This window comes from Talpa europaea, assembly GCF_964194135.1.
Source record: "Talpa europaea genome assembly, chromosome: 3".
Lineage (NCBI taxonomy): Eukaryota > Metazoa > Chordata > Mammalia > Eulipotyphla > Talpidae > Talpa > Talpa europaea.
This window is the reverse complement of record NC_140069.1, coordinates 24,235,431-24,257,919: the sequence shown is the minus strand read 5'-3', so window position 1 is coordinate 24,257,919 and position 22,489 is coordinate 24,235,431. Positions and strand designations below refer to the sequence as shown.

General features: G+C 35.8%; 1 protein-coding gene across 2 annotated transcripts in view; it reads left to right on the top strand.

The window, feature by feature from the left end:
- The window catches only part of ZFPM2 (zinc finger protein, FOG family member 2), a gene marked incomplete at both ends in the record, with an annotated part of 444,979 nt that overhangs the window by 110,666 nt on the left and 311,824 nt on the right, over positions 1-22,489 (top strand). For both annotated transcript variants that reach the window (XM_084230117.1, XM_084230116.1), the window contains one exon: positions 4,649-4,747. In XM_084230117.1, coding sequence (XP_084086243.1) covers positions 4,649-4,747 — 99 coding nt within the window. The remainder of the gene's footprint in view (positions 1-4,648; positions 4,748-22,489) is intronic.

The window sequence follows — 22,489 nt, the reverse complement described above, 5'->3', positions numbered from 1 at the left end:
CTCATTTGAAATTATTCATATACTGCATTGATTTTAAGTTTTTATCAATGGTTGCCTCTTTTGTGCTTGTTGCCTATCTCCTTAACTAAATTATATGTTCATTAAGAGAGTATTTTTTTTCTTTTTTCATATGTCTCACTGTATCTCCAAAAATGTAAATGTTAATGATTACTTGAATCCTGTATGGCACCACATGTTTCCAGCAATTACAATGTAAGTAATAGGAAGATTTACTCCCTTGTGTGAACATACAGATGATATAGTTAATATCTGAATATAAAACCTAACTTCTCTAAATTGTTCTGCTCAAATGTTTACTCTGTATTTTCTCATCTGGGCCCGTAAATATGTGATTTATAACATACAGTCTTGTGCCTCTTGTTTTGAGAGTGTTCTAGGATTAATCTATAACTGTTTCAGGTGTTCATGGTTTTTTCCTCAAGTGGGAGGATGAGTAGAGAAAAGATGTTTGAAAAGAATGCTAGGCTGCAGTGAGGAGACTCAAATTTAATCCTAACCTTATATAAACTGCTGAGTTTGGTGACCTTAATAATGCCTCTTCATGCTCCCTCCCACACCTTCTGTCCTGCATGTTGAGGCCAAGAGATCTACCTAAAGCCTCCATATTCCTCCTGTGGGGTTAAAGGGGAATTTTAATTGATGAAGCTTGAGAAAGTTTTTGGGGGATGCCTTATACAAAAATAAATATCGTAGCTATTAATATAAGGTCATACATAAATTACTGACCCTATCTGTACAATTCCCTGATCAGCAAATTTATGTAATTTTGGTTAATCTCTAGAGTTCTCACTGGTGCTCAAGTCCCTATTTCAAGATTTATAGGACATGATGAGAAAAGTCCTTGGAAGAAGTAGGTGCTGTTCAAAGAATATGAGCTTTATTCTTTACTCTTCACTGTTGGGGAGGGATTTTTCTTTGTATGCTACCCTGTATTAGTACTCTGAGTCAAACCTCCCATTCAGTATGTGGAATACAATCAGAAGTTCACTTCGGTAAGAGGTAGTTTCTATTGTAGAGTCTAAACCCATGAAAAAGTGGAAAGGTCAGTGCTCCCCCTGAATTGTGTCAGGTATCCCAGGTGATATTCAAGAAGATTAGGTGGTACACTGATATTTTACTAACTAGCATCAAATCAGTTGGTGAGGAAGTTTTCAAATTTCTTATATTATATATTAATGAGAATGTCTCAACTAATATGACTATGACTTAAAAACCTTATGAATTGATACTTTTCTTGTAGAGGGAAGTGAAACCAGACAGTCTAAATAAATACATCAACTGGAAGTTAATAATGTTACATTTATTTTTATTGATTTTTTTATAGTTACCATCCCTTTTTGACATCTGTTGCTGATTTTTCCATTGATAAGTGATAAGAAGTTTTTGTTTTTTAAAAATGTTTCTGTTAAGTCATAAAAAATGAATCCATATAAAGAAAGTATAATACCTTAGTTTAGATGTCATGACTCACCAAAACTCATGAAAGGAGTAAGAGAAACTTGTGAGGATATGGAATGTGTCAGTTAAGATTCCTAAGAGCAAAGTGATGATGTCATTTAAGGGAATTGCTAAAGGGGGTTGATGAAGGGACAGTATATAAGGTGTGAGCAGAGTTAAAGGATTGAGGAGGGCTGGGGAGCACCTTGCATCTTGTGAGAAGCTGTTATATCTCCTCACTGAAGGGCCAGGAGAGGGTAAGGTGATGCGAGAACTTGGCGATCTAGGGGGGTCACCTCAGGAGCTCTGGCTGTGCCATACAGCAATCAAAGAGAAGGAAATACTTGACTGCTTTCCTGCCCTCTGATCTTCTGATCTCCAGTCAGTACCTCCCACTGGAAGATCCCATCCAGAATTAGAGAATATGGGAGCCCCAGGAATGTGGTCAACAGAAATCCGCCTCCTTGGAGCACAAGGAAGGGCAGTGATGGAGGAGTCAATTGGAGCAAGCAGGAAGGGCCAAGCAGAGACTAACAAGTTCTTTTGAGGCAGCAAGCTTCTCTGCCAGAGCTAATATTTTATGATTCTTGTGATGTCAACATGCTAATCACTTGGCATTAGTTCAATACTTACATATATGCAGAGATAATATTCAAAGTCTGTAATAACTGATACAGCCTGGACTGACCAATCAGAGCAGATGACATAAACATCTTATTGTCTAGCTTTTAATCCCTCAGTTTCTAGATTCAGGGAGGGGTATGAGGGGCCTGATTAGGGAGGGGCCAGAGCAGGCCTACTGAGGAGTACTTGGTTACTTTTATGTCTTGCAGTATTTCAGTGTATTTAAAGGCCATGGAGGCTGCTTGTGTGTGCAAGTCTGACGAACAGCCCTATTTGCCTCTAAGAAACTAGAGAACACTTCTACTGGCCTCCTAAGATAATTGATTGATAACTCTAGATTCTTCTGTGTGCCCTGCAAAAAGGAAAACAGGATTGAAAATCTCATCTTGGGCCTCCCCAGTGGCGCAAGGGGTTAGCACCACACTATGAAGCAATCCACAGCCTCTGCAGCCTGAGTTTGATCCCCGGCTGGTCAGAGAGAAACCCACATGGCGAAGCAGACCCCTCCTGTCTCTCCCGCTGCTCCCCTCAGCAGTGTATTTCAGTCAGTTTGCCTGTTCTGTTCCCCACTCTGTCTCTGGTGAATCCTCTCACCCCCCCCCACATCTCTGGCCTGTACCCCAGTTCTTGTATGCATAAATAAATAAATCTTATACAAGCACTGGGTACAGTCAGAAGCACAAGGAGGGCGAGAGAATTCACCAGAGCCAGAGTGAAGAACAGAACAGGCAGACTGACGAAATACACTGCTGAGGGGAGCAGCAGGCATGGCAGGAGAGGTCTGTGCGCCATGTGGGACTCTCGCCGGCAGCTGGGGGATCTAACAGGCGCTGCGGAGGCTGCGGGCAGCTTTGCAGCCCAGCACTCAACCGCTGCACCACCAGGGAGGCCCATAAATAATCTTTAAAAAAAAAATCTCATCTTACTACTGAGCCTTTGTACCTTCCTTAAGGCACTTGGACCTTGTCTTGCAATCTCCTTATTTATGAATTCACTTTCTTTAATGCTTTTTATACTATTTTCAAAATGAAACTATAGTTTTTCATATGTATCTTAATATACTGCATATAGTTCTTTAGACATAATAGTTGCTCAGTAAACATTTTGTGGAGAGAATTTTGTTTTTATCCACTCTGATCCTCCTGAAAGGAGGAGGTAACTCATCTTTTAAAGAGCCTTCAAGTCCAAACTGAGGTTTGGTGCCATTGGATATGTGTTTTATTTTTTGTTAGCAGCAAAGTAAATGGTCCTCTGTTCAGGAAATTGGTTAAACAGAGCTCTCACTGGGTTTCAACATTTTATCTTACAGCTTTCATTCTGTTTTATAAAAGTGATTCATTTTAGGACTTACATATACACACATACAAGTATGGAATTGCACTTTCTTGTTATTCTGTTTTCTGATCTCTGCTACGGTTTATAAGTAGGTATTATTTAGTATTTTTGTGTGCACTTGTTAAGATAGCCTTTTTTGTATGCAACATGTCGTCATGTTACTTTCCTTTAAAGGAGCACATACTGTGTTATCAACTAAAATGAAGTTATAGTAAATGAGATTTTTTGTTTTAAATTTGGTTGTGTTCTATATTTCTCCTTTGTCATTACTAGACTTTTGTGCAAAATGTAATATACTTTTTTCCTTTTCTTATGTGAAAATGAAGGCATGGAATTGTGTAAACTAGATGCACTTATTCAATGAAAGTCTAGGACAATTCTAGCTTTATAGCTTTCTGCATTGTTCAGATTTGAGTCATTGACCCATCTCATATGCTGGTCATTTTATTATGGTCTTCTTAGACCTTTTTTTTTTAAAGATTTATTTATTTATACAAGAATCGGGGTACAGGCCAGATGTGCGGGAAGGTGAGAGGATTCATCAGAGACAGAGAGGGAAATAGAATAGGCAGACTGGTGAAATACACTGCTGAGGGGAGCAGTGGGCATGACAGGAGAGATCTGCGAAGCCAGATCTTCACTGGCCGGCCAGGATCGAACCTGCACTGCAGATGCTGCAAACAGCTTCATAGTGTGGCGCTCAACTGCCTGCGCCACCAGGGCGGTCCCTTCTTAGACCTGTGGATAAAAAGAAACACAACCAATTTTTAACAGTCTTCATGCTGGAGAAAAGTAACAACTTTTTCAAAATAATGTAGATAATCTATATCTACCCCAAACATAAATATCCTTTTCTTAAACTATTTAATATTTTTTCTGTTATATCTTGTCTTTGTAAAAATTGTAATTTTGAAATAAGTTGAGGTTTTCTGAGTTGAAAACCCTGCAAATTGTATAGTGCTTTAATTTTTCTCATTATATATATTACTAAATCTGAAAACTTTTATAGACAGTTCCAGTAATTAACTTTATTTATAATGCTGATTTTCTTTATTATAGAGTGATAATAAATATTTGAAAAATTAAAGATGGACACTCACCAGTGTAATGACAATGTATGTAATAAACATAATTCGACATATGCTAAGGACATCTCTGGATGAAGATTTGAATGTCAAATAGAACTGTCCGAATCATTTGCCTTTCTTTCTGTGCTTTGTATTTTTTCCAGGTGATGATGGAGTCCAGGAGACCACAGAATCAGATGGGGATACACAGTCAGAGAAACCAGGTCAGCCTGGAGTTGAGACAGATGACTGGGATGGACCAGGTAGGACAGAAAATTTAAAATTCTACTGTCCTTTGCTATTATTAAGAATTCACCCTTTTTCTTAATTTTTAATTAGATTGTAAAACTCTTACAATCTCAGTTCTGACTTGAAAATATTTGTGGGTATGTTGGCTATATGGGCATTTAAATAAACATCATTATTTAAGAGACTTTTCTTTGGTAAATAGATTATAAAGCCAAAGGTTACCTCTGCATGAACTCTCCATCTTTATTTTTTCCATATTCATATAAGAATTAGTCAATTATGTGTTCTTTGAACAGAAGTCTTTCTGCTATCTCCATGTTCATATGGGACATATATGTTTTAAGTCATAGATTAAGTCTCAACATATATTTAAAAGTTTAGAAAATACTAACAAAATGTCCCCCTTATTGAAAAGTTTTGGGAACATTTTCATTTTGATGAACAAAAATTAAATTTAATTTTAAATATCCTGACATTAATTAATTTTGAGAACAACCAAAAATGATCAAAATACGCCAAAACACTGTGTAACTTTATGTAAAAATATACAGTCATAATACTGCTATGGGAAAAAAATACCTTTATATTTAGTGCCAAGTAATTTAAAATTGATGGTATATTTGTAAATGGAAACTATTATGTCATAGGGTTTAAGGATATAAGTGAGTTTTGAAATAGTTTTAGCCATAATTTTCAAAGCAAGTAACATTTTTCATTAAGAAAGATCCTTCTATTTCAATCACATTTTCACCCTTGCATGACTTTGAAAATTGCTCTCTGCTGTGTGTGAAGAACAGAGGACGTCTAGTGGTAATTTTCTGAAACCAGTAGCTGGAAAATATAATGCAAACAAAAATGAAGATACAGTATATCTGATTATTATGATGTTATTTCTAATGTTATTTGTGATACACACAAATGTTTGTATTCTGGATACTATAGCATCATGTTACACAAGATTTTGGATCAAAATGTAATATATTTAAGGTACCATAACACTGCCTTTTAAGAGTTTGAGAGAAAATGCAGACTTCTGGCATTTTCACCTTATTGCGTAATGCTCTGTCTTCTCAACGTGGGGAAGAATTCCCTAGATAAAAAAGTCTTTGGAAATTTTGTTTCTTCTTGGAGATTACATTTAGCTTAAAAAGGGTGGGTGAACTTTATATTGTATGGCACTTTATAGAATTAGATATGTTTAAGCTATTTAGAAACACTTTACATTTTAAATTATATTAGGTGGCCTTTAGGATATGCCTGTTTGCAAAGGATGCATTCTGGTTTCTTTTTGTATGGGGCAAACTTGGAGGGGGCAGATTTTCCTATCTTGGGCCTGCCGTGTTTCCAGTGACTTAGAAGTAATTAAGCAAATTCAGGGGGTGATGAATTACTAAGCACATACTGCGTGTCCAATGCTGGCTTTTTTAGGAACATTTTTTAGAAATAAAGTTGCATTATTAGCTTTAATAAAAAGATGGAGAAGAATTATGCTGGGCTTAAAAGAATTATGCTGGGCTTAAAAACAACAACAACAAGAAACAACCCAGTAGTATATCTGATCCAACAAAGGGTAAAATTTTGTCATACTAAACATCTAGTTTTGAATTTAAGCACAAATTACTGGTTAAGACATGCGATAAGAAGCCAGGTGTGATTTCAAGGTCTCCTAACTTTTCGCTCCTCCCAGCCAGACCTGATAGTCATCCTAAGTTAGACAGTTTTCTCTAAAAATAGAACAAAATCAAAAGAAAAGGAAATTATCTAAAGAATTTGAGGCACAAGGCTGACATCATTTACGATGGATCAGGATTTATCTTATTTTTAAACAGTTTGATTGAAGATGACTCCATAACCTTTCTAATGACTCAATTCAATAATGAATCAACTCCTGTCTGAAGCATTCTATTTTTATCAATTCCACAGTGCAATAATTTTCCCTTATTTGTTATTCAGCTAAAATATATGCATAGTAATTGCTCACACCTTCCTTAATTCTTACGAATTGGTGGAACCTAAACAAACTTAAGGACAGTTATCTTGCATTTACAAACACTTCTGTGGTGAAATTCTTTCATGCTTAAATATTTGTTACTTGTTAAAATAGGTTTTAAGTTTCTGTGAATCATTCACAGTTTGAGTGGAGAGCTAGACACTCACTAAACAAGTAAAGTTCAGGCCAAAGTAAAAATAATTACCTCATTATTTCAGCATTTCACACATTTATTTTTAAATTTCATTGTTCTTTCTTGCTTTAAAAAAAGTTACTCTGGCACTACCTTGCCTGAAGTCTAATTCATAGAATGCCTGCTCTCTACTGTTCTTCCTTTCATCAGTATTTGTCTGTTCTTCACACATATAATTTCTGCCTTCTTTTTAAGTAAACACCTTTTCTTTTATTACACAAGCATTTTGCTTTATCACCCTCATAAGTACTTCAGTTTATATATGTGTGTGCATGGGTGTGTGTGTGTGTGTGTGTACGTGTACATATTCATTCAATAAACCTTTACTGAACACCAATCACTATAAAAGGTGCTAGGAAGAAGTCCAAAGATGTAGTAGATGCTATCCACACTCCTTTTTTGATGTCACTTCTCACCTTTGAGTTTCTTTAATTATTCATGTATTTAGGTCACCAATACAATAATTAAGCACATTAACCTAGAGTGGTCTAAACTAAAGAAGAAAATGTATACATCTCAGAATTAAATCTGTGTTTGAGTTAGCAAACTGACACTTTCGACATAATAAGTAGCCAGGACCTCACTTTCCTTATCTTTATTTAAAAATAAATGATTAGTTAATTATTTTTATTGAGACATAATCAACATATAGCATTATTTTAGTTTCTGGTGCACAAAATTAATTATGTATAAATGATCATCACAGTAAACTAAATAACATTCATTACCAAATACAGCTTTAAAAATTTTTATTCTTGTAATGAGAACTTTTAAGATTGATTCTTTTAGCAATTTTCAAATATGCTATATAGCATTATTAGCTGTGGGTACCATGCTGTACCTTAGATCCCCAGGGCTAATTTATTTTGTAATTGCAAGTTTGTGATGTTTTTTTTTTTTTTTTTTTTTAATAGAGGCATGTTTTATTTATTTATTTGTTTGTTTGTTTGTTTTGTTTATACATGCACTGGGTACAGTCAGAAGCGCGGGAGGGTGAGAGAATTCACCAGAGCCAGAGCGGGGAGCAGAGCAGGCAGAAGGACCGAAGTACACTGCTGAGGGGAGCAGCGGGCGGCAGGAGAGGTCTGCGCGACATGTGGGACCCTCCTCCGGTGGCCGGGGAGCAGCCGGGGATCGAACCGGCGCCGCAGAGGCCGCGGGCAGCTTCGCAACCCAGCGCTCAACCGCTGCGCCACCGGGGAGGCCCAGTTTGTGATGTTTTGACCCACTAAATCCATTCACTCATTTCTTCCAGCTCATCCTACCCCTTAAGGCTGGCAAAGACCAACATGCTCTTTGAAATTATCAAGTTTTTTTTTTTTTCCGTTAGGCTCTGCATATAAATGAAGTCATAGGTATTCCTCCATAGCCTCTCCGCATCCTCACCAACACTTATTATTTCTTATCTTTTTGAAAATAGCCATGTTCAGTTGTGAGAGGTTATTTCATTCTGTGTGTGCTTTTTTCTCTTTTCCCTGATGATTAACTATTTTTCCTTTGGATCTCTATATCTTCTTTCAAAAAATGTCTTTTCAGATCTCTGCTCATTTTAATTAGATTGTTATGTTAATTTTTTGTTTTTGTTTTGCCATTGAGTTGTTTGTGTTCCTTAGATACTTCAGAACTTAAGCCCTTTCAGATAAAGGATTTGCAAATATTTTCTTGCATTCAGTAAGTTGCCTTTTTATTTTGTTGATGATTTTCTTTGCTGTGCAGAAGCTTTTTGATTTCATGTAGTTCCACTCATTTATTTTTGTTTTTATTGCCTTGCTTTTGTTGTCAGATTCAAAACACATTGCCAAGCCCAGTGTTTAGGAGCTTGTCACCTATGTTTTCTACTAGGAGTTTTATGGTTTCAGAGCTTACGTTGGTTTTTGTGTGGGGTTTGAAATAGCTTACATGTGGTTGTCCAGTTTTCACAACACCAAGTGAAGAGACTGTCCTTTCCTTATTATATATTGACTTCTTTGTCATAAATTAACTGACCATATATGCCTTGATTTCCTTGTGGCCTTTCTGTTCTATCCTATTGATCTGTATGTCTGCTTTTATGCTGTGTTAATTTTTATAAAGCTTTGCTATATAATTTGGAATGAGAGAGAAATTATGCTTCCAACATTTTCCTTCTTTCTCAGTGTTTTTGGCTATTCGTGCTATTTTATGATTCCATACACATTTTAGGTTTGTTTTTTCTATTTCTTTAAACAGTGCCATTGTCATTTTGATAGTGATTACATTGAATCTGTAAATCTCCTTGAGTATTATCAAAATTTAATAATATTAATTCTTCTAATATATGACATGGAATATCTTTCCACCTATTTGGGTTTTTTTAGTTTTCTTATGTTTAAATGCAAAGAATAATAACTGCCTGTTAAGAGGATAAAGTTTGAAGAGATGAAGACTTGGGAGAACACGGGATTGACTAGATGTTAGTGACCTTCCCTGATCCTAGCACCTCTTACACAGACTGAAATTTGAAATGTGGACCTTACTTTGAAAATAATGATTATATCTTTGTTTCTCTCTTTTAAGAAAATCTTATAACCACAATTTATGTCCAAACTCTGGAGTAGTATGTATTTAGATTTAAAGGTAGATTTTGGGGAATGAATTCAGTAAGTCATTTTAAATTCATCATCTGCCTCTATGAAATGAACTCCTTAAAAGTTACTTTTATTTACATCAATTTTACGTATGCCAACTCTCTGATTTATATTATTAAAAACATAGTTACTTCTTTTGGTTCTTGGGAGTAGTGAGTAATTTGATTTCTCTGGTATAATATGAAATGATTCTAAGTGCTCCCGTCAGGTTTACTGCAGTTATACCTAAAATTTCCAGGAGTTCTAATATAGGAACATATGTTACTCAAAGGTGCAAATAATATATGCACCTCTAAAAGTGTGTATTAATGCAGAGATATACAGTTTTAAAATTTTGAGTGAACTGTCATTTACATTCTTTAATGTGAACTTTTCAATATAAGCATGTACTTTAATTGAAATATATTTTGGCATTTATATGTTAAGCACCTGAAGCATTTAAGTAAAAATGAAGTAGATAATCAGAGTTCATATTATTTGATGAATTAATGCAATTTAAACAAGGGAAAGTTTTATTATTATAGAGTATCACAACTTGCTCCTAGATTGATAAACAGAAATCTGATTTTCTATCAATGGTAAGTTGTTTTGAGGTAGTGTAATGAATGAAGAAAACCAAAAATATTTCTTCCACTTTTGTCAATGCCCTGCTCCTTATCAGTTGTGTGACTACTTACTAACTATGCTTAAAGTAAGTTAGTAAGTAGTCAGCTAACTAACTCATCAAGGCTTCAGTTTCCTTGTTTATAAAATGGAACTCATTCTATTTTAGCTACATCATTTTATTTTCCATGTAAAACTTGGAGCTCAGCACTTCATATGTATTCAAGCAACAGCTCTTATTATTACTTTTAGTGTCATTTTGGCAATTGTGGCTTAGTAGCCTTTACAATGCCTTACATATTATAAGTACTCACTAAACATTTGCATAGTGAATTACTTTGCAAAATTAGTTTTGCTATCTAAAGATTACCACTGGATTATATTAACTATATTTTATTCAACTGGCTTGAATAAAATATAAAGAAATTTTAATGTAAACAATAAATTTTCAAGAACAAATGTGTAGCATAAAGTCAGACATGTACTTGTTGCATCTCGTCTAAAAATTGGTCAGAAATCTCTTAGTGGCCTCATTCAGTTGCTGTTCAACATGACAGCTACATGCAGGTGCTGGGGCTAATTCTACTTTGTCCCCTAAATTAAACTAAAAAGATGGGTAGTGTTTTGCATAAAATGGAATGGCAGCTTGAAGACCACTGTGAGATAGAAGCACGAACTAATGATACAGTTTTCCCACCCACCCCCCCTTACTAGTCCAAAGAAGGGCTTGGAGATTACAGTTCTGATTTCGTTTCCTTTTTGATTGGGAAAATGTGGTAGATATGAGATCTGGGAAATGCCATTTGAAGTAAATTAACAGAAACCTATGAAACATAGTTAACCATAGATATAGTCTGACAGTAAGAAGAATATTGTGAGAAGCGGAGGAAATCGTAGAATGACTGTGTATTACTCTGACAGTGAATTGGTATTATCTCTGCTATCAGATAATGCAGTTATCATTAATTTTCACATTTGCATTTCAATCTTTGGAAGGAAATGACTCTTGCCGGATGAAGATAAGAGCTCTGTACCACTATAATGAACCATCATTTTATCCCAAAGCTTTGTGTCCATATGAAAATGAGGCAGGGAGGAGTGTGTGTGTGTGTGTGTGTGTGTGTGTGTGTGTGTGTGTGTAGGCGGTGTCAGTACAGCATAACAAAGTGTCAAAAATTGCTACAGACTTTTGAGCCCCTTATGAAACAAGAGGGGGTCAAAATAAATCTTCTGTGGTGTAGTTAAGTGGATATCGGATTAAGAGATGAAAGCCTTATTCTTTGTAGGACAGAATTCCACATAAGTACAGTAAAAAAAAAGTTCTCTTTATCTTATTTCCTTGCTCCAGTTTGTGCTCTCATGTAGAATTAGGGCACCCATAAAGGCATCCAAAAATAAAAAATGGTAGGTTTGAGACAATGTACTTAGGATCATTGTTTGGAAAGATTATGTCCTTCAGTTAGAATGAACTGCATAAAATATACCATTTAGTTCTTATTATCATTTTTATTTATTACATATTATAATTTTATCATTGTCCTTTTATAGCAATTTGGATATATTATTATTTATACTTTCAGTTGTACAAGGATGGAATTAAGAATATTTATATAATGGTTTGTTTTAGAATTTGCAAATACCTAATGTGTTTGCATAAGTTTAATTGAGAACTTCAGGTTAAAAGATAATGAATTTGAGATTAATTTTCTTTTGAAACTTTCTCTGCAGTGACCTTTTCTTCAAACACACAACTTGGAAATGAATGCAATATCAAATTTTGTAAATATATTATGGTCTCAGGAATATACATGGTAAAAGATTCTTTCCAGTCCTACACTTAGATCTGCGGTAAAATTCATTAAATCATCTGTTTACAGTAGAAGTTCCCCTAACTAAACTCTGATTTTCATCCTCTCTGAAGCTTACTGATAAAGACTTTCCTGGGCTGAGTTTTTGTTCCCCCCAAATTTATGTTGAAGTTCTAATTTGGGATGAGTTATTTGGAAATAGGGTGGCTATACTTAGTTAAGACAACGTCATACTGGAATAGGGAAGGCCCTTACTCCAGTATGGCTGCTATCTAAGAAGGGGGTTTGGAGACAGACATGTGCATAGAGAGAACACAATATGAAGATTAGGGCAGAGACTGGGGTGATGCTTCTACAAGTCAAAAAAGACTAGCGAGTCACCAGAACTTAGGTGAGAGGCGTGAAGCAGGTTCTGTTTCATAGTCCTTGACATCTTGATCATGGGTTTGTACCCTCCAAAATTGGGAGACAATAAATTTTGCTGTTTAAGTCCACCCATTTATGGTACTTTGTTAAGACAGACTTACCAAGTACTACAGAAGCAAATCTTGTGAGCATTCATTTGTAAGCCTGCCAACTATACTTCTTTCTATGATCTTTAATTGCTTTAAATATTGCCTCCACCAATAAAATATGTTTGCTTCCCTCCCAAAAACGATGTACTGTTTCTATGGCAACTATGTAGAAACCTTTAAAAGATTGGATAAAGGAAAATTGCTGAAACATTATGGTTTGGACAAAACAACTTTAAAGAATTGTAGGGAAATCATGAAAATGTTGAAAGAACCTGTGCTTAGATGACTTTTTAAATGTTTTCACATCCTCACTCTAATGAAATAAACCAGAAACCACAGATGAAGTATTGGGACATTGCTGATATAAGTAGAATGCCAGTCATAGGCCCAACATACCAATGAAAAGTATAGGCTATACAACAAAAGCTTGATTATTTAAAGTGCTTTTGGGTACAATACGTTAAAATACATTGCTTATAATACTATTTTAAAACATAGCTTCTTGGTTTGGCTATTTTGGTTAAATTCTTATCCCAGTTGTATCTAGTAATAAGACTTTTACTGTGTTTCTTCCCAGTGAACCATAATTCACCTTAGATTTCTCCCCAGGGCACTCCAGGAGACACTACAAGTCAGTCAAAACTGACATATAAGAAACATTTTTGCTGTCCCTTTTATAACTTCTTTCATTAAAGCACACTCATTAAAGTTTATTTTAGGGCAAGGATAATTAGTATTGACTATTTTTCTTGCCTCAGTATTGTGCCCTGAAAAAATGCCTAAAAATATGATGACTCTTGTGTCTGGAAAGTGGAAAAAATAAAAACTAAGCTTTGTAATTATTTGGTTTTGGTTTGTCATTTCAGAAAAGGACATAGTTGGCCTTAAGAGGACAAGTAAAAACTGACACAGTTATGTGTACTAGTAGTAGTTAAAAATATGGAAAATAAAAGCAAGCATTTAGAAACATAGGTACTTACTATTAATGGGCCACACATTATGGGAGACTACAGAGTGACATCAATTGGACAAAGAAGATAATTTAGTTGGGGCAAATATTTGTTTGTTCAACAATATGTTGAGTAGCGACTATATGCAATGCTCTGTGCTAGATTCTAGAGTATGTGGCAGTAAATAAGTCTCTACATCAGAGAGTTTATGGTCTCCTAGAAACTGCCCATTATAACAATAGTAATGATTTTTTTTAGTAATTACTGCATATATGATAGTTTTTCTTTAGATAAAGCATAAATTATACTATAAAATCATCTTATAAGTGATGGGCTGGCCTTAGTTTGATTGTAAAGGAGTCAGTAATGACTTCTTTGAGGAATAGTTTTTACTAAATTTTTTCTTATTTTCAATTTTTATGTTTTACTATGCAAGTTTTAAACATACATAAAATAAGAGGGAAGACTATGATAAATCCTCATGTTTTCATTTCCAAGTTTCAAGAGTTATCAACTTTTTACTAATCTGGTTTCATCAGTTTTGTCTTAATTTTCTTTCTGGAGTGTTTTTTAGGAAATCATAGAAATCATCTAATTTCACTCATAAGTGGCTCTCTAATAAATGAGGATTTCTGTTTTAAACTTAACCAGTATACTAATATAACACAAATACAAAAATACTTCCAAATGTTATCTAAAACAATTCATTTTCATTTTTTTGGTCTCAAATAAAAAGCCTTTGTTTGATTTGCTAGAATCCGGATTCAGAGAAGATTCACATATTAGTTAATAGGATTAAAGTCTTTTCAAATCCATAGTAGTCTCTTAACTCCCTTTTCCCCTTTACTTACTGAAGAAAGCAATTTATCCCAGAGCATTTTCACATACTAAATTGGGTAGATTGTATCCTAGTTGTGTAACATACTTCTCAATCTGCCCCATCCCACACTCATACATGCCCCCATTTCTTACAAATTTAAAGTTAAATCTAGATCCTTGAATAAATTCTGATTCAATACTACAGGCAACAATACTCCATATAAACCGCTGGGTGCTTGCTGTTGCATCACATCGTAGGCAGACAAAGCCCAGGATGCTACTCCATTTGTGTTGATACTGCATGCATAAGGTGGCTCAGGTTTTTTCAGCCTGATCTATACATTATAAAATTTCCCATCAACTTATTGACTAATATTATTTCTAGAATCTATTTTATCATTAGGACTTGCATAATGGTGATTTTCGCTTTTATCATTCTTCTTACATTTTTTTTTAAGATTTTTTTTTATATGAGAACTGGGGTACAGGCCAGAGACGCAGGAGAGTGACATAATGCACCAGAGACAGAATGGGTAGCAGAACAGGCCGATGACTGAGAACACTGCTGAGGGGAGTAGTGGGCGCAACAGAAGTCTGCCACGCCATATGGGTATCTCCCTGGTTGTCCGGGAATCAAACCCATGCTGCAGAGGCTGCAGACAGCTTCACAGCACTGTGTTCAACCCACTGCACCACCTGAGAGCTCTTTTTTACATTGTTGACTGATACTATCTCCTGTAGATCTTTCCCTCATTCATGATTTTGTTACCCCTAAATACTGTTCATAAAGGAATGGAAAGATACATACTTAATTCTCTCTCATTACTTACCCATTTCAGAATAGTAAAGACTAGAAAGAGTGGTATAAAATGAGGTTAGTAAATAAGAGGGATTCAGATACTTCAGAGCCTTGTAGTCCATAATAATGTTACTGGATTTAAATTCAAGACCAATGTAAAGACATGCTATGGCTCTGGTGACATTTACATTTTAAGAGTAAGCTACAGTGTATTGACAGACAGTAGGAATATGCAGTTGTCTGATCAGGAGGTGAAAGTGGCCTGTAGAGTACACTGGGTGTACTTGAGGATGTGTGTATATGTGGCTTGTTCAACCTACAGTGTTTTGTTGTCATTAGCAGAGAGAAGAAAAGCACTTTCAGGAAGAAAGATGAGTTGGATTTTAATCTGTTGAGTTTGCACTTTGCATGAAACATCCAAGGAGAGCTGTTGAGTAGAACGTTGATAATAGAGACCAGGAGCTTGGAGAGAGGTCTGGTCTAGAGATAGAAACTGGAGAATCAGCATTCCCTGACAGTGGAATTCACTGGAGTAAATGAAATTGCTTAGGGTGGCAATATATAAAGGAGAGCTTGCACATGAAGCTTGACAAATTCCTCTCTCTCATGGAAGGGCAGAGGAAGGGGTGTCATCAAAGGAGAACAATAAAGAGTGGCCAGAAAAGATGGGGAAAATAAAGACAATGTAATTGTTTTTAAGAAGGAGGGAGTTGATGCTGGGTTAAATACTGCCAAGTGGTCAAGATTGAGATTTAAAGACTGTCCTTGAATTTGGTGACATGTAGATATTAGTGATTTTACTTGCAAAAGCCGTCTGTGGTAGGTTGAAGTGGGAGGGAAAGATGAACAAATGAAGGTAACAATTATAAACAACTACCTTTTGAGTATTCTTAGTAATTATGTAACAAATTTAACTTTCTGTTTAATACTTTATTGATAAAGCTATTGATTGCCTCTTATTTCTAAGATTCTTTCAAACTTTAGAATTTAGAGATAGGCTTACAAGGAAATTTATATAGCCATACAAAACTATTCGGAATCTACTATCCATTAAATTTTATACATGATTAAAGAGATATTTTTGTTTCCTGCCCTAAATATATCCTCAGACTTTATATAATACACTTTTGAGAATTTTTTTAAAAGATTTTTTTTTTTATACAAGAACTGGGGTACAGGCCAGATGTGTGAGAGGGTGAGAGGATTCACCAGAGACAGAGCAGGGAACAGAACAGGCAAACTGAAGAAATACACTGCTGAGGGGAGCAGCGGGTGAGACAGGAGAGGTCTGCTTTGCCATGTGCGATTCTTCCCTGCCAGCTGGGATCGAACCCGCGCTGCAGAGGCTGCCGACAGCCTCACAGTGCAGCGCTCAACCACCTGCGCCACCAGGGTGGCCCACACCTTTGAGAATTTTTAAAATTATGTTCAGTTTTTATCTCCTGATACTTGGCTTACCAAATAGTCCCTTTTTTGAGGCTTACACTTTTAATGTAATTGATAGGCCAAATTTTGTTATATATAATGATTAACTGTAAATTGGGTAGGGTTAGAGGTGCTTTCCCTATCCTAACTGATTAACAGCCAATATTTTGTTATTATTTTTTCAATGATTTAACCCCAGGAACACATTTGATCTTGAGGATTATTGTCTCTTTTTCTTCATAATAAACTCCTTGCTTCTAAGATTGATATTTGGAACTTGCAGTTCATTCCCTCATAAATTTAATTTGCATATGCTTGCCAGATCTTGTACTTCTTCCCCTGCACCTTTGCAGACCCACATTGAATTAATTAATTTAATTAGTTGAAACAGTCACTGAATAACTGTGTGTCAGACTCCAAGGGTAAAAAGATGACTTGGATTCAGACTACCTTCAAAAAAGCCCAGATTACAAAGGAGAAGCTGGACAAATGATGAGATAATTAAAATGCACTGCTCTGGATTCAGATGTAAAGGCAGGCATCCTGTGTGGTGGTAGCTGAGGAAGATCATCAACTGAAAAGTGGGACTTATGTTGGGAATATGGCGGATGGGTCAACTTTCGCAGGAGAAGGAGGGGCTTGTGTGCCAGTAGTGAGATGTCATACCCAGTGGCACAGGGATGCATTGATACTGGACCACCCTTAAGTTGTTACTGATGGAAAATGTTTTGTGTTTTCAAGAATATAATTCTTTTTTTTTTAATGATTTTTTAAAAATATTTATTTATTTATTTATACAAGCACTGGGTACAGTCAGAAGTGTGGGAGGGTGAGAGAATTCACCAGAGGCAGAGTGGGAGCAGAACAGGCAGACTGACAAAGTACACTGCTGAGGGGAGCAGCAGGCGGCAGGAGAGGTCTGCACGCCATGTGGGACCCTTGCCCCGCAGCCGGGGATTGAGCTGGCTATGGGCAGCTTCACAACCCAGCGCTCAACCGCTGTGCCACCAGGGAGGTCCTCAAGAATATAATTCTATAGCAAGCGTGGTAAACTGTTGTCATCTTGCCTGTTCAGAAACCTCTACTTTTTAGTGAGATCTGCCCTTTGAGCCACTGGTACTAGAAGGCACTGTCCTTCCCTTCATTCTTCAGCTTGAGAAAGGGACAGACTTTCTAAAAGACTGTGGAAAACTAAAATATCTTCAGATCACAGATACAAATCCAGCCTTAGACAAAGAGATACTTGTTGAAGATCTGTGAACTATGAAAAAACAACCATGAAAGAGTTTGGTAAAAGGTCAGCAGAGACACTAAAGAAACCTAATTGTAATTTTGGCTATTGCCTGGTAAACAAACAGCCAAGTAGTTTTCTGTTGGCCTTCGCTTGTCTGGTGCTCAGAGGTGGGGCAGCCTCTTGGGGGGTTTCAGACAACACAGTCCTTCTTGGCAGAATTCCTGGAAATCATGTTTAGTTATACCAAGAAGAAAATTACAAAGAGCCACATGTTTTCTAGAGTATCTGTGACATACAGGGGAGTAATGAAAATAACATATTGGGTGGTAAACATAAGTTAATATTTGAGTAAATACACAGAGAATCAAAGGTCTTTTCTTGAATTTTCATGGCAGAATCTCTTGTTGTTATCAAAAGAGTGTAACATTCATTTCTACTGATACCCTGGGTAAGAATAGTCATAAATCTGTCTGATCAAATGGAATTTTAATAAATCCTTTACTTCACCCTACCATTACCCTTTCATATTTATTAATCAAAATTGTTACATTTTGAACATTGTCTTAATAATATAAAGTTAAAAGAACACTCATGTATATTCTAATAAGGATAGGAGTCTGGGATTTCTTACAGAATTAAGTGGTCTGTAAACCAGACAGAATGTAAAAATGACTGTCTGAGACTTAGAGCATTTATTTTCAGTATGTGTTTTTAGTAAGAATGCATCATTTAATTTTATGGTATTATAAGTATATTTTTTATATAAAAGCAATAAGAAAAGAGTGGGAATATTTCCTATTACCACTGTTTGTTCTGTCAGTTCCCCCTAGCCATTTTTTCTTTAAATGTTTTCCAAGAAAATTACCATCTTCCTTAGTTGAGGTATTTTTCATTACACTGACAGTTGAATAAAAGGGGGATGTTGGGTGTATAAACACAGTAATTATTACAATGTGATTAATGCAATAGTTGTTAAATAGGGTGATAATTAAGTAAAATTTAAAAAAATACTACTTTTAGTACTGTAGCTGAACAGAATATGTCTTGAAAGTTACTTTTTTATTGTATAAGAAATCACTTGAGTGGCTCTTTTAATTATGCAGATATAAGGCAAATAAGAACCAGGGTTTTTCAAACTGGGTGTTGGAGTTCTTTGTCACTTTGCCAGGAATACTTCCTGTCTTAGAAATCTCACAGCAAGAACCCCTATTTCTACCCCCCCACCCTCACAGCACACACATAGAAGACTGATTAGCATATGTAGCCTAGGGACTGTCTATGTGGTAATCTCAAAACTCTTGTTCCTCACATTAGGGTGTGTATTAGTTGGGCTGCCATAGCAGAAAACCATAGATTAAGTGGCTTAAACACCAGTTCTGAAGGCTGGAATTCCACAATCAATTTGCCGGGAGGGCTAGTTTTTGGCAAGGTATGCCTCCTCGCTTATAGATTGTCACCTTCTCTATGTGTCCTCACATAGCTTTTGCTTTGTGCCTGCCCACTCTGGATTTCTCTTCCTTAAGACTTCATTTAACCTTAATTACCTTCATAAAGGCCCTATCCCCCTATGGAGCCACATTGGGAGCTAAGGCTTCAACATACGAATTTTGGAAGAGACAGAATTAAGCCCATAATTCTTATTTGAATCGGGATAACCTTAATCAAAGTCTACTGGCAGGGAAGGGACACACAGGGAGATTTCTGAAAGGCAAGCAAAGCCAAGATTCAACAATAGGGCCTTCTGCTTTAGGGGAGAGGATTGTTTGCTCCTGAATCTGGAACCCCTTGTAGGACTAGCTAATGTTTCCTGGTGTCCTGTCAAGAGGGAATGATTAATCTGAAATATGAGCATGAATTCAGTGAGTTGAACCCTGATTGTTTAAGGAAGACACCTTTGCTTGTCGTTCAACAACTGAGCCTACTTGGGTGTCACTGGGTAAAGGAGAATCTACCTTCCTGTGCAGGATTGTATTTTACTAGTAATCAAAGAATAGTACTAAGCAGAGGCTCCAGAGATTAAAGCAGGGGATCCAGTGGCCTAAATGATCTTCTTGGAATTTGGAAGTGGGATTGGTTCTTGGAGAATTTGGGGGGAATCAAAATCAAGCACAATTTTTAGCCCAACCTGATGAATGGGAGGCCAGTTGAGACCTCTTTACTTGGTGAGCATGGAAAACATTTAACAGATGGAAAAAGAGAAGGAAAAGATATTCCAGCATTCCAGGCAGGGGGAGTATAGTCCTCATGGCCTGATTTTGGAACTTCAATTGGGGTTAGTAGTGAGACAGGGATTCCCATTACCTAGACCATAGCTTGCTGTGGAAGCTCTGGTCAGGAAGCAGTAGAGATTTGGGTACAATTAAGATGGTCAGTATCGTTAATGAATGTTTGTGTTCACTGTGAAATGGATTGAAAGTTTTTAAGGAGGAAGGAAAGTTTCCTTCACCTAAACTCCACATATAGTCTGCAAGTAACACCAAGGGGCAATTGAAAAACAGCTTGGTTCTAGGCAGCTCTGAACCTTTGTAAGACACACAGACATACACACTTCCACACCTTTTTTGGAAATGCAAAATTAAGAATTTTCTGAGGATGACATGAACAAAATGAACCTTTATTTTTATTCTGTAAGAAAAAATGCTTTATTCACTGTAAAACTATTTTAATTCTTTTATTTTTAAAGTTCGATGATTATCTATGGTTTACATCAAATTTGAAAATAAATATGAAATTTTAGAAAGCACTCAACCACATATAATGTACCTTTATTAACTTTTTTGACATACTGGTTTGTATTATGGAAAATATTCTTTGATTTTAAAGAACAAGTAGATAATTTTGAAAAGCTCAAATTATTCATTCATTAAAAATAATAATTATAGTGATGTGGCAAGTTAATATCCTATAAAATAGATTTTTCAGTCTGGAAAGTTGAAGAGAATTATTTTAAGAACTGATGTAACTTAAGGCTAGCATTTCATGACAATGATTAATATATAGTAGAACATTTTAGCACATTTAAAATTAAAGAATTTGTAGGTAACTCATCCTTTTGGATTTTATTCATTTTTTACTTTGAAAGGTAAACATAATAAAATGAAACAGATGCTATAACTGAAAAATGCATGAAATATTTCAATCATGGTTTAAAAGTATTGAAATAAATAAATTAATAAAACTTCTGATTACCTTTGGGCACTTAACAGTAAATGTATATAATTCAAGACATGTCATTCATGTCACTCATTTTCAGGAATCCTTAAAAATACAGATTAAAATACTGATAAAGGTAAAACAAGTAAATTAGATTTTTCAGAATGTTATTCTCTTGAAATGATCACAATACAAACTATTATCTAGAACTGAATGTCTGCTCCGGGCAATACTTTCTTCCTTATGAATGTTCTAACTTAAGACTTTCCATTCATAACTCTAGTGGCAGCTAATATTTATTAAGAGTTTGCAGTATAATGGTTACTATTAATAGACATGGAGAGTGTTCGAGCAAACACATTTCTCTCATTGTTTTCCCTATAACTGCTCTAGGAATATTGACAAATGAGGAGACCGAGGCATAGAAAGGAACATTAGGTAACTTGCCAAAGATCACAAAGTGAATAATCACGAAACTAAAATCTGTGAAATCTAAGATTTCTTTTGTAGTACACAACTTTTAGGTTACTATTTGTAATTCATCATTTATCCATGTCATCCTGCAAAACACACATCAAAATCCTCACTGCTAGCATTCACTCCTCACCCTGGCTCATCACTGTCTTTTAGAGTTGAGGAAATTGAGACTTAAGAAACTTTGTGTTGTATCTGAGAAGTGACCGGTAGGACTTTAATCTCATTGAGAATAACAATCAATAATTCTGACAACATCCCTTTGGAGGACCCCGGCTTTCTTCTAGGTACTATATGAGTGATACCATTTATTATTATCTCCTTTAATTTTCAGGACAAGTCCAATAGGTCATCCCTATTTTATAGGAGAAGGTGTTAAGTCTTAGAGTAGTTAAGTAGGTAACCTAGTCTCACATTGTCAATTGGGGATAAGTAGCTTATCTAGTCTTACCTAAGACCACGCCTGACCTTACTGATTCAGCTGGATGCAGAGACTGAGGTCACAGAGATCAGATTCCAAGGAAGGGAGTTGGGTCATAGGGGCACAATTTGAGCTGAAAATTACTTTCAAATTCTGTTCCTTCATCTAATATCTTAGTAAATTTGGACAAATTACTTAATCTTTCCACCCTGAACTTTCTTATCTGTGAAATGGGAGTGTTGTGTACCTATTTCTTGTGGGTTTGTGAGCATTCTACCAGTGAAGTCCTGAGAAGGATGTCTAACACCAAGTGCTGTGACCCTGATGTACGCTTGAAGTCATCCTCCACCTCCTCCTTGTTTTATAACCACATTTTTTTTCTGTCTTCAACCTTATTTCTTGCTGTAACCTTATTTCTCTTGCCCTGTCAGATCTCTAATTTTTGAATAGCCAGAGAAAGAAGGTATCCGTTTGTATCTGATTTGTTCTGAAAACCAGAATCTTTTAGAGGACTCAACATCCTTGATTAGAATCAGGCTTGTAGTTGAATTGGAAGTGCTAGACTATTTTAGAAAATTATTTTACAAGATACTTGATCTATTTTTGCTTATGCTCAGCCACATGCCACAAGGAATTTGGGGTGACTTATTAAAAAACATGAAACAGAACATGATAGAATAAAATTAAAGGTGATAAAGAAAACATGAACAAGAAAATTAAAGAGGCAAGGATAATATAATTACATGTCTATCTAAGCCCTAGAGTC